The sequence below is a fragment of the Alosa pseudoharengus genome, unplaced genomic scaffold (genome assembly GCF_046254945.1).
Source record: "Alosa pseudoharengus isolate Yale_2024_CS ecotype anadromous, Long Island Sound unplaced genomic scaffold, YU_APseudo_1.1 YU_APseudo_1.1_scf_23, whole genome shotgun sequence".
Taxonomy (NCBI): domain Eukaryota; kingdom Metazoa; phylum Chordata; class Actinopteri; order Clupeiformes; family Clupeidae; genus Alosa; species Alosa pseudoharengus.
The window spans coordinates 11,198,617-11,211,125 of NW_027468685.1; the positions used below are offsets into that span (position 1 = coordinate 11,198,617).

The window sequence follows — 12,509 nt, forward strand, 5'->3', positions numbered from 1 at the left end:
TAAGTGGTATAAATGCAAGACAGCTGTTTCATTTGATATCCCCTCCGAAATCACTTTCATAAAAACTTAGCCTACTAATTTTATTCACACTTACATGGTTATGAGATGGGTTTATCAGTTCATATGGCTAGCTAGAAAATAAGGACATCCAAATGGTTATGCATTGGATAAACCCATACTCATGTGGTTGCAGTCATGGGCTACAGTTTGACTTGTTGAAGAAGTGAGCCAGTGCTAAGAGGATTTTTGTGCGACATGATATAAAAGATTCCAATTTAACAGTTTGGAGACTAATAATTAGTCTATGTAGGCTAATATCCTGAATGTTTGGTAGCCTATGTTTACTGAGATTGTATGGCATCTGTTTACTTGTATGGCGCAATTGCAATGTCCTTCACTGCTTAGTCCGCAGAAATGATATATGGCAGGTTGTGGGTTGGCCAGAAATGGAATGGAAACCATATCCAAACGGCACAAACTCGGCATGTGGCAGCTGGGTATAGGTTTTGGATTGCACCCACTCTGACCCCCAAAGGCCTAAAGAGAGTGACACACAAACCTCCTCATAATCGCAGTTAAATCGAGAAGCTATAGGACTGGGACGAGCCCAGGAACAAATTGAAGAATATCCGGCATCACAAGGACAAGTAAAAACACCGTCAACATTATCAGCAAAACGTCCTGTGATTCGGTCGGGGACTCGACTGGCCAGTAGCGCTGCTGTGGATTGGATGTAAAAGAGGTCGGAATAGTTGAGGGGGAGGGGGAGAAGGAAGGTTGTAAGGTAGACTAGAAAATATATGGTAGTGAGAAACCAAACGTTCCTGTGCAAACACCGCATAACAGGGTATTGAGTCAGGCACGCTAGACGTCTTAAAGTCTCGGTAAGGTTCCGAAGACTAAGGGGAATCATAAAAACGAGCTGACGAGTTGTTGAGCTGCAGATTCTGTGCTGTCACAGTGGGGTACGGTGTTGACAGAATCAAGCTGATCCATCAGTTGTTTGTTTTGTTCTTGCAGCTAGCTAGCTAGCTAGCGTTAGCAACGGGACCTTTATAGTTAATGTAGGTAGCTGTAGCTAGTGTTTTGAGAATTGTTTTGCTACTACCGTTAGCTATTTTTAACCACTCGCACTAACGTTAGCTCTTAAGTTTTGTGAACGTAAATGTTAACACCATACTGATGCAATTTAGCTGTTAGTCAAAGTTTACATAGTTTTCTCCCTGGTCCGCACGAGCGCTTTTCACTGATGTTAACAGCAGTACGCAGTTGTTTCAGTATTAGATGCTACTAAACCGATCTGTGAATTACGCCAGGTCTGACCTCTGGTCTGTTGGCTAGCCATCTTCTAGCTGAACCATTAGCTAACTAGCAAGCTAGCGAGTTTGTTAGTTAGCAAACTATCTGCTTGTACATTAGAGTTAACAGCTGATTTCGCAGTGAGCCATCACAGTGAACTTTATCTGCGGCTGTAGGTTATCTTAACCTGACACCCCAGAAGACACTCGGGAAAAGTAAGCACCACCTATGGCTTCGTTAGAGGACCGTGGGGATATAGGGGGGGTTGCAGCTGCCTCGGGTTCCTCCGGTGGGGGGCACGTAGCCGGGGCCATGGGAGGAGGCCTGGAGGCCGGACCAGGGGGCGCTGGACTGCCAGGGATTCAAGAGGAGCCAGGGCTGCGAAGAGAGGCCTCCAGTACAGACGCCGACCCAGAGGCACCTCGGAAGAAGCGCATTCGACTACAGGAAGGCGAGTCTGGAAAGCTCGAGGAGCGGCTGTACTCAGTGCTCTGTTGCACTGTATGCCTAGACCTGCCAAAGGCATCGGTTTATCAGGTAATCCAAACTTTCTCAATTAGCTTGGGAACGCTAGCTAATCTGCTATGCTATGAAATGTGTCAGCTAACGTTCGTCTCATATCTGAGTTTGTACAGTCTCGGACAACTTGTCTATGTCCAAAAAACATTTGTCTGGTCAAGAAGATTATGACCTCGGACCCAAGAGGTCCGAAAAGTTAATCGGGGCAGTAGATAGGGTAAATACATGAGCAGCCTACCCTAAACACCTTTGGGGTTTGGAATGTGTCGACTTCTCTAATTGCCAGGAGTTGTCATGATGTGGTGATTGAGCAATCTGTGATCTCTCAGGTTTTTAAAGACTTAAAAATTTACATTTGGACATATACATTTATACTGACCATTTTTCAGAATGGTTCAAAAAGTTAATGTCAAGAAACATAAAGGCTTGATCATAGTAGTGAATCATTGTTACAGAGCTACCATCACTAAAATATTCACTGTTGATTTAATCCCATAACTGTATCTGGAGTGGCCCTTTGCCCTCTGATTAACCTAATATCTGTTATATTTAAACTGAGGTGATTTTTGCTAACTAGTGTAGCTCAATCCAATATCTCTCCCTGTGTGTTGTGTGTGTGTGTGTGTGCGCGCGCGCATGTGTGCAGTGTACGAATGGCCATTTGATGTGTGCAGGTTGTTTTATCCACCTGCTTGCTGATGCACGTCTAAAGGAGGAGCAGGCTACCTGCCCTAACTGCCGCTGTGAGATCAGCAAGAGCCTGTGCTGCCGGAACCTGGCAGTTGAGAAGGCCGTCAGCGAGCTGCCCACAGACTGCTCCTTCTGCCTAAAGCAGTTTCCCCGCTCCAGCCTAGAGCGCCACCGAAATGAGGAGTGCCAGGACAGGTCCTTACACCCCAGAATGTACACAAACACACATTTGTTCAGAAGCGGGAGCTCCACTCATTCATATGCTGGAAGATACAAAATGGCTTAAGTTGTAAACATAGTGGCAACAAAATAATCAATATTACTTATATTCCTATATTTACATAGTCAACTATTTTATGTAGACATTTGTCAGCCAAGTTGCATTGATTTCTGTGTTTTATTTTCAGAAAACCTTTCCTGAAGTTTTTCCAGGGACATTTTTATGAATTGTCATACACCTCATGTCTTTCATGGGTAGCACTTGTTTTTCTACATATAAGATTTGCCAGTAAAATATTATTATACATATTCTCACTATAGGCTGAGTTTGTGAAACATATTTTCACACTCTCCCTAGCTACAATTTTTGGAAGGTTGCCTCTTCCTGACCCAGCAGTTGAGATTTAACAGACTTGGTGCATAAAGGATCATGAATTAACATTAACATGAATACCCAAGTGTAGACATACAAATGTTTCGCAAATTGGTAATTGTGTGTTGTCATTTTTTTAGGCCTAAGTACGTCTTGTTAGGACTAAGGTTTGTGCATTTGCATATCATGCATTAATCACTGGGAGTAGACTTCATATGTTGTAGTATAATATAAAGGGGCATTCATTTAAAATATGGGAGATATTCAGAGGCAGAACTGTTGATTATTTTGACATGGTTTAGCTAATTTTGTGTGAAGGAACAAGATCAGCTTACTCTACTCCCATTCAGACTACTGACAAAGTTGTTCCCCAAGCTTGCAGACATGCACATGAACACAAACGCCATGTGTAACATTTGCCGGTGTGGTGTTTGCCTTGTTCTGTAGAGTGACACGTTGTAAGTATGTCAGGATTGGATGCCCTTGGCAAGGGCCTTTCCATGAGCTGCCAGCCCATGAGGCAGCATGTTGCCACCCAAGCAAGAGTGGGCAAGAGTTGATGGGCATCTTGAGTGACATGGACCAGCAGCATCGTAGGGAGCTCACGCTGTACAGCTCCATCTTCAATCTGCTCTGTTTTGAGAAGATCGGCTTCACAGGTATGGACTTTCACATGTATCACCATTATGTGTACAACCATGGACTTTATGTTCACATTGTAATCTTTGAACTCAACTGAGACAACACAATGTCTCAAACATACTACTATTGCCTATTTTGACTGAACATCTTGTTATACCTGCTATTTGGTTCCAGAGGTGCAGTTTCGGCCATACCGCACGGATGATTTCATCACACGTCTATATTATGAGACGCCAAGATTCACTGTGCTCAATCAGACATGGGTACTGAAGGCACGGGTCAATGACTCAGAGCGCAACCCCAACCTGTCCTGTAAGCGCACACTCTCCTTCCAGCTTATCCTCAAGAGCAAGGTCAACGCTACACTGGAGTGTCACTTCCTGCTGCTGAAGGGGCCCTATGATGATGTGAAGATCCAGCCAGTTATCCAGCACCACGTCTTCTCCAATGATGCCAATGAGACTGAATATGCCCCCCTACCGATTACCGACTCTGTGGAGTGCAACAAGCTACTGGCTGCCAAGAACATCAACCTGCGTCTTTTTATCTTCCAGATCCAGAAATGAGAATGGGATGGGCAGAAGGGATGTAGAGGAGAGCATAAGAAAGGACAGGAGAGAAGTACCACTGAAACACAGATACCTCTGTATGAGTGAGAAGAAAAGGAGAGCAAGAAAGAAGGAAGCCAAGGGTTCGGTATTGCTGCAGCTAGGTCAACCAGTCACATTGACGCGTGTGTGAGTGTGTGTGTACCCAAATACATGTGTGTATGAAGTGTGATTATGTCCCAAGCTTTAACCATGGCTTTAATCCTAGTGTGTGTGGGTGCGTGCACGAGTATGTGTGTGTGTGTCAGAATGGTGTAGTTTTGCCAGTTGGGAGTGGGGTCAGTGATTCCATATTATGGTTGTTTTTATTTAAAATGTGTGTGTGTGCATGTGAGTCCTAGTAGTAGTGTTTGCAGACAACTGAGTGCTGGGATGGGTCATTGTCCCTGTAAGCTAATTTTGATTTGAATTATTTTAACTATAGCGTGTGCGGACCTTTTTACTTGACTTTGATTTGTAGGGGTCCAAGCAGTGCAGCTGCCGGAGGCCTGTTTGAGGAGTGGTCTTTTTTTAAATTATATTTTATTCAGTATCAGCAAAAAAAAAAAAAGACATAAGAGACACACTAGCATGTGAGAACCTACCCAGTGGACCGTATTAGGCCTATGCAGGGCCCCAATACATGTATTTAATCATATCTTGGGTAGGCTAATGCTGCCAGACCACATTCACTGCATTTTTGCGCACACTGTGGTCTGCAAATTGTATATCAGGATCTGTTTCCACCCATAGTTTTGTGAATGGGCGTTGACTTTGATTAAAATCAAAGTAAATCCAATCAGTGAGACAACTGCTATTTCAATTACTGCACATTACAAAATGTTTTCAATTCACTATAGTCACATAAAATGTTTTCAGTTTCACTATAGTCACATTTGGTGATTAGCTGTTGTGAACCTCCTGAAATTGTCTGACAAGCCCCATCAAATTTGGTGGCGATTATCTTTCACCAATGCAATGAAAAGTTGTAAAGATTCATATGATAGGTCAAACAAAAAGCAAAGGTACTGCTTTTTGAGGGTGAGTGTCAATAAATATAGCTACATACTGTGAATGTGATGTTGAGTTTTCATGGCCGGTTTTCTCAGTCAATTTTTTCCAAATTTAAAATTTCCCCCATCGTTAATCCACTGAAAGACTAAAACTGTCCCCATGGAATATTAAATGACATATGCAGTGACTTTTTTTTGTGACTCCAGCTAGACTGCTTGGACCCCGTATATTGCTTCTTGCAGCGCCCACCCCAGATTCTAGGTGTGTTCGATTGTGTATGTGAGTATCTTTATGACTTGGGGGTTTGACTCCGGCAACACATCTCACAACATCTTCAGACTCAAATCTGTATGCTCTTTAAAGACCGAGCCTTGACAGATTATATTGTTGTGATCAAAGGCCCTGTGTGTAGCCCTGTCATGAAAAAAGGGATTGACAGTGATTAGCTTAGGTACATATAAAGGAGGTGTTACAGTTGGTTGTGTGTTTGAAGTAGGAATAGGAAGAGCAAAAAATACTTATGGGCCCATTCATAACACATTCACTTACGCTTTGAATTTAGATGTGGTGTTTTGATGCACAAGGCGGACACAGTGAGTCATGGTTTAGCCTGTGAACTCTGGACTTGGAAACCTCTTCAGAAGCCAGCCCTCAGCAGACAAGACTTTACTTGAATTTCATCTGAGAAACAATGTGTAGAGACTGTACTTAGTCTGTTAGGATATAGTTTGTGCTTATAACTTCTTTTGCCAACCAATCTCATGCAGTCTGGCTGTACATGTGCCTTTCTATTAAAACTAATCTCAACTAAATATTGTGTGTCAATGTTTGTTAGTGATGGTGAAGCTGCTAAAACTGCTCAAGCAAGTACAGATAGTGAAAAAGTGAATTTGGTTTGAACAAGAAACTCTATACTGGAATCCTGACTGATGAAACATTGACACAAATGTACAAGAGCAACACAAGGTATCCTATAGGGTGATCTTTGTTATAGTGGACCTCCAAAACCCAAGGTAGTTGTAGTTTCCACATGCATTTGGGGGGTTCCTTGCAACATGCCCACAGAAATGCACAATTATTATATTTTCAATCAAACTGAGGCTCCACTTGTTGCAATAAGAGTACATTTTTAGAAGTAGGGTAACTGGGCTGCTGGAACATGATCTGGACCAACTCAGCTGCCACTTTAACAATAGTTCACCAGCTGGTAAGCTATGACATATGTAATAACTGAAATAAAGGTCAAGTCCACCACTGAATCTGGCTCTCTGATCTGCCTATCAGAAATCACTTTGGGAGTAGGGTTTATTTTACTTGACTTCATGGAATGTGTAAAATGCAGACAATTGCAAAGAAACAAAGTTGAACTTGGTATTGATGACAACCTTAGTTCAATTCAATATTGGCAATAAGATTGTTACATGCATTCAAGTATACCAGTTTCATACCAGTGGTGAGTAAACCTGGCTTCAGAAAGTAAAAGGCCCATTATTAGGCTCATTCGACTTCATGCAGCACTGCGCAGATCTGGCTTAACATGATGCATGCTAGGTTGAACACAATGCATGCTGGTTAGAAATGTTGTCCAACTTCCTCCGGCATGGAAGGAAGTCATCAGGATGTCACCATGTCACATGACCTTAAGACTTTGCTGGAGCAGGGCGCATGCAGTCAGCTTGGGCAATTGGCCTGCATGAGCTAGAGCCTGTCCTCATGATGTCAAAATATCACCCTCATTGGCTGGAATCTCCTATGACAAAAATGACATATTTCCCATAGTGCTTTCTTAAGCTAGAATGTGCAAATATTTCCAAAAATTGAAGGGATACCTTGTCCTGTGTGATTTCTGCAACAGTGGTACTAAAAACATTTTTTATATTCTGTTATTTTATGCTGTAGTGTAGATAAATGACCCAAATGTACAGAAAACACTTAATACTGAATTTATGTGCTACAATGCTGACCTGTTGAATGTATGCCAACAATGGTTTATTAAAACAACATCATAATAATTTATTTTGTCAGTTATCATGTTCATACTTATGAATAGGAAGGGGATTAAATACGGAGCCAAAGAGGTATCATTGCAAGAATGATTTATATGTAGAGGACATGTGCGGGTTTTACTAAACCGTGGACTCATTGTATTAAATTGTAAATTATTTTACTAGATTGTGCGCTTGTTCATTTTTCGCTAAATTGTGCACTCATTTTACTAGATTGTGTGCTCATTTTAGTAAATTATGTGGTTGTTTTACTAAATAGTGCACTGATTTTACTAAATGGTGTGTTGAAATGAGAGCACAATTTAGTAAAATGAGTCCTTACTTAAGTAAAAAGAGAGCACAATTTGGTAAAACCTAATCAATCCAGCCGCCATATTTGATTTTGTCGGAAACACACAAAATTGTGTCCAATCTTCACCAAATTTGTAACAGATGATCTTCAGCCTTCAAGCCTCACAAAATGTATTGAATGGATTTTTCTTTAATCGAAATTGCTTGACATGAAACTTGCTGTGAGTGCTCACAGCCATGTGTCTGACAATAACAAGTAACAGCATTGAGTTTCCATGGTAACTTTGCCTTGCTAATCTGCTTGGACCCCTTCATTGCTGCTTGCAGCTTATCTAAGTTTGCTCATTGATCCATTATTTAAAGACAGTAGGGATGTCTAACCAATATTTATTTTTTAACTGGCCTGATTTCAGACATTTGTTTATGCAATTAGTTACCTTCAAAATTCAGCATTTTTTATTTTATTTACACAGAGCAAATTTTACTTCCTGAAATTACCATAAACTCCTTAAAATTTACATGGTTGTCTTGTTTTTTCATAACTTTTGCAACCTTGTTAATTGTATCCAGTAACAAAGTTGTTTCAGAACAGGAACTACTATTCATGCAGTAGCAACATCTTCAGTCCATGTCTTGTTTTTCTCACATCTGAAATCTGTTATGTCCCTCTTGACTTCAGATCTCCACTTGTCTCTTTGTTGGTTTCTTTGTTTCCACCTAGTCTACATACTGAGTCAAGCTTGTTTGTCTGGTCCACGCTGGCCTCTCTCGTCCGCACAGCTCTGTCCTCATCTTCTGACAATTTGTTTCTGCTGGTCTGGTGTACAATAGCCTCTTTTGTCTTGGCTGATCTGATGTAGTCTCTATGTGCTGTGTGGATCTGTGGTAGTCTATAGTCCAGAGTAGTCAGTGGAGGACTGGTGTCTGTGATTGTCATTTGTGGTCTGTGTTGCGTGTGGTGGTTTATTCCATGACTTCTTCCACGGCTCCTGACCCAGCTATGCTGCATAGCCTGTTGTGCTGTCAGACGACCTTTTGGGTCAACCCGAAGTAGACCTCGAATCAAGTCCTTAACACCTACACACAGATGAGAAGGACCATTTAAGTAAAACTGCTTATATGGAATAACGCTAACATGGGTGTAGTAGCATAATTATGTTGATATGTTTTTTTTTGTGAGACTGTCCTTACCCTCAGAGATCTTGTCCCAGTATGGAGACAGGAAGTGAAGGTCACCAGCACGGATAAGCTTAAAGAGCTCCACTTGATTGCGTTCTGTACTGCGAAAAGGAGGGAATCCACATAGCAGGATGTACAGAATCACTCCCATCGCCCACACGTCCACCGCTACACCATAGCCTGTACACACAGACACACATTTGATCGCAAAATGCAGATTCCCTGGAGAACTGGAAATGTGGCAGTAAACTCCTGTACCTCCTGTAAATTCTGTACCTGTCTCTGCCAGAATCTCTGGGGCCACGTATGTGGGAGTTCCACAAATTGTATATAGGGGCTCAGTAACCACCAGAGCCAGCCCAAAATCAGCCAACTTCAGAGTGACAGCATCATCATGCCGATGGACCTGGCCAGAAATGAGACCACGGTTACAAAAATAATCAAATAAACTGCTGTAAAGGCACTCCATCTTTGACCTGAGATATGTTTATAGACCAGTAGCATCTCTTACTGTCTGAACACCTCTTTGTATGTTATAAGTTAGGTTTACTCATTATTGCTAAGCTATCACTACCTAGAAGTGACTGTAAAATGGGCACTGCACTACTGATTCATATATTTTTGATTAGTACACTTCGATTTTGAACACTTCCCCTGGCAAATTGGAACATTTCAAAAAGTAGTGAAGATGTGACAAAAGGCAGCATTAGAAATGAATGCCACTAATGCCCTTTCGCAGATTGTTTTTTGCGCTCTTACCATTACCTTTAATGTTGTTTTGCCTCTTTTCAAAAGCACTTTGGGTCTGCAGATAACTAAAAATATTGTATTTCTATGAATGAAATATGTATTACTGTAGCAACAAATTTGAAATACTAAATTGACAAAGCCCCTCTTTGCTTTTAACTGTATGCGTGCGTGTGTGTGTGTGTGTGTGTTTACCAGCAGGTTTTCTGGCTTGATATCTCTGTGTACAATGCTCCTGCTGTGAATGAACTGGAGGGCATCGCTGATGTCCTTAAGCATGCCAGCTGCACAGACCTCACTGAATTTCACACTGGTCACTATGGCATCAAACAGATCACCCTCAGAGGCCAATTCCATTATCAAGTAGACGTGGGTGTTTGTGTGGTGGCAGCGAAGCAAATGCACCACCTTTGGGTGCCTCAGGCTGGCCAATAGGGAAACCTCATTGTGGATCATGTGGTCACGGCCCTGCAGCTTGGCTTTGTCCACCACTTTCACGGCCCAGGTGTGTCCTGTCCGACGCTCCACACACACACGCACCACCGCAAAGTTCCCATCACCAACCACCCGTCCAATGTCATAACAACGCTCAATGTCCGTCTGTGTAACCTCCTCTCCATCTGGTAGCTCAGGCATATCCTGCTCAGCCTGCCTGGCTGCTTCCTGTGATAGTACTTCCTGTGATTTCATTATCTGTGTAGATCCGGGCCCATTTGACTGCAGGGGGACAGATCTATGATCCTGAGCGGTAGCAACATCTGGGAGTAAACCTGATTCTGTATGTGTGTATTTGTTTCCTGTACGTTTGCAGCCCTGTGTTCTTTGTTCACCTTGCCGCCCAGGCAACATGTGGAGCCGGTGGTCAACATTAGAGTGTGGTTTGAGATAGGACTCCTCCATCTTTTCTTTTCTCCTCCTCAACTTTCTCTCTCTGTCTCTCTTGTGCTCTTCATCTAAATGTCTTTCCTTATGCTCCCGTCGCCCCCTTATTGGTTGGAGGTTGTTAGCAGAAGGTTTGATTGTCTGAATGCTGCTCGGGGAGCTATCTGCTTTTTCACTGTCATCATGGAAGCCACTATCAGCCTTGCTGGCTTTGGGCCTCATGCTCCGCTGCCACCGTTTCACAAGCTCATTACAGTACTCCTGGCAACCTGGGTAGAGTTCCTCCAGCGCCATCTGCAGGCTGGTGAGAGACGGGCGTGTCCGCCCCAGTGCCAAAAACGCATTATCTACTTGAAAAAACTGAGAAAGGCTACTGACCGCCTGTCCAGCCGGGGTGAACAGGTGTCGCACACGATCATTATTCCAGGACGGGTATCCTAAAGCCTCGGACACATCACTTATCAGCTGCTCAAACGAAACCACAGCCCGGCGATTAAGAAGCAGTGAGATCTTCCTGATGGCGCCATCCTCATTTGGCTTAATTATGGTCACCAGGTGGGGGCGCACTGGAGAGCCTTCGGCATGCCTTGTATGGAAACCATTTCGCCTGCCTGCACACCCACCAGTCCTAGTGTGGTGTCCATGGTGACCACTGACCTTGTTGGCACACCCCCCTATTACAGATGGGGCCAGAGGTGTAAGCAACACACACTTAGTTTGGGCGTGAGCTCCACCTTTGTCAGGACAGTTTGGGGCCAGGCCACCTGTAAACACAAACAAGTTAATAGAGAAAAATAGGTCTAGCCTATGTTCTATCTAACACACAAGTGGAAAGACACAAACACATACCTACACACAAAGCACTCTGTTTGTTAAATAATTCAGTGCCACTGCACTTGGAGAAACTGCTCTCCAGTAACCGTTGTAGCCAGGCACTGCGAAAGAGTCAAATCTCATCCGATCGTATGGTCTTACACAGTTACACAGAGTTTACAAAGAACCGTCAAAGACACCAGTTTTTCAGATACACAGGCATGGGCTAGAGCAGAGGTTCCCAAACTTTTTAACCCGCGACCTCCGGTGCCTTGACCCCCTATATCCCCGGAGGCAACAGCGCACACGTACTAATAGGCCCATCGACACACAAGCTTATAATATCACAAAAGAACATAACAGCCTTACAACCATATTATTTTAAATAATCGCAGGTGCGTTCAAATTTGTCAAACACTGGCGAACGTTTGTGGCGAACATGTTTCCTCTGAACAGTTACATTTAAACGATGTGGTGGTATTTGCATTGTTGCTCTCGTCACCCTCAAGACCAGCTCCACTGAATGTTCGCGGAGAACTACCTCCTCAGACTGTTTGCCAGTGTTTGCGTTCGCAAAAAACTCAAGGCAGAGTGTAGGCTAACTTGTTTGCAAACGTTCGCCTATGTTTGCACATTTGAACGCACATGGGTCAGAAGGGGCAAAGGAAATCGAAATGCTTTTAACTACTATTTGATCTTTTATTATAATTATGGCTATTAAATATGCGATTTCTAATAGTTTTAACTTCTTTCTTTCATTTGCCACCCCACTTTGGGAACCACTGTGCTTGAGCACGTTGACTGAAAACACACATTAAACAAATCGCCTAATTGATAAAGTCAATGATCGGAAAATAGAACTCACTACATGGATGGCGCGCGGTGTGTCCTGCGAGGCGATGGTTCCATAAAGGCATCATTTACACCATTGGATCAGTTACCGGTTCATTCGGTCCATAACATTATTACAAAAGTTAAGTCTAAAGACACTTTGGCATTAGCTCGCTCTGAATTGATGGAGTGCGTGAATGCGGTAGCCCAAGCCTACACCTGAATAACGGGGTACCGGATGTCACATCCTGCTCGCATCACCTAGGTTACGACCCCCCCCCCCCCCCTAAAAAAAAAAAAACAGAAATACTTTTGGAGATTGTAATAAGACATAGGCTAAGTAGAACAACTAGCCAAGGCATGCACGGGCTGTTGGTGGTATGGGCCTCCAGAGTTTTCAATATGGACTTAGTCATG

General features: G+C 43.0%; 2 protein-coding genes across 3 annotated transcripts; one reads left to right on the forward strand and one right to left on the reverse strand.

The window, feature by feature from the left end:
- Positions 1-762: 762 nt before the first annotated feature.
- On the forward strand, positions 763-6,155 carry zftraf1 (zinc finger TRAF-type containing 1). Of its 2 annotated transcripts, XM_076301429.1 has the most exons (5): positions 763-1,836; positions 2,465-2,703; positions 3,241-3,267; positions 3,548-3,759; positions 3,917-6,155. In XM_076301429.1, exons 1-5 carry the CDS (start codon positions 1,528-1,530, stop codon positions 4,306-4,308), a joined length of 1,179 nt encoding a protein of 392 aa, XP_076157544.1. In that variant the 5' UTR covers positions 763-1,527; the 3' UTR covers positions 4,309-6,155. The 2 variants fall into 2 exon arrangements, with proteins under 2 accessions (XP_076157544.1, XP_076157545.1); XM_076301430.1 differs by lacking the exon at positions 3,241-3,267.
- Positions 6,156-8,298: 2,143 nt separating this feature from the next.
- dclk3 (doublecortin-like kinase 3) lies at positions 8,299-11,405 on the reverse strand. Its single transcript, XM_076301780.1, has 6 exons — positions 11,345-11,405; positions 10,459-11,212; positions 9,762-10,386; positions 9,096-9,225; positions 8,832-8,999; positions 8,299-8,717 (listed from the first exon to the last, which is right to left on the reverse strand). Exons 1-6 carry the CDS (start codon positions 11,403-11,405, stop codon positions 8,299-8,301), a joined length of 2,157 nt encoding a protein of 718 aa, XP_076157895.1.
- Between the last annotated feature and the right edge of the window lie 1,104 nt (positions 11,406-12,509).

What these genes read in the sequence shown, in the direction of transcription:
- dclk3 (XM_076301780.1), bottom strand. Translation starts at nt 11,405, where the DNA reads ATGAGATTTGACTCTTTCGCAGTGCCTGGCTACAACGGTTACTGGAGA. An exon ending in AGAGATTCTGGCAGAGACAG is followed by an intron (nt 9,000 to 9,095) that starts GTACAGAATTTA and finishes CTGTGTGTACAG; the next exon opens with GCTATGGTGTAGCGGTGGAC. An exon ending in CTGGGACAAGATCTCTGAGG is followed by an intron (nt 8,718 to 8,831) that starts GTAAGGACAGTC and finishes ATCTGTGTGTAG; the next exon opens with GTGTTAAGGACTTGATTCGA.
- zftraf1 (XM_076301429.1), top strand. Translation starts at nt 1,528, where the DNA reads ATGGCTTCGTTAGAGGACCGTGGGGATATAGGGGGGGTTGCAGCTGCC. An exon ending in AATGAGGAGTGCCAGGACAG is followed by an intron (nt 2,704 to 3,240) that starts GTCCTTACACCC and finishes TCATTTTTTTAG; the next exon opens with GCCTAAGTACGTCTTGTTAG. An exon ending in TACGTCTTGTTAGGACTAAG is followed by an intron (nt 3,268 to 3,547) that starts GTTTGTGCATTT and finishes CTTGTTCTGTAG; the next exon opens with AGTGACACGTTGTAAGTATG.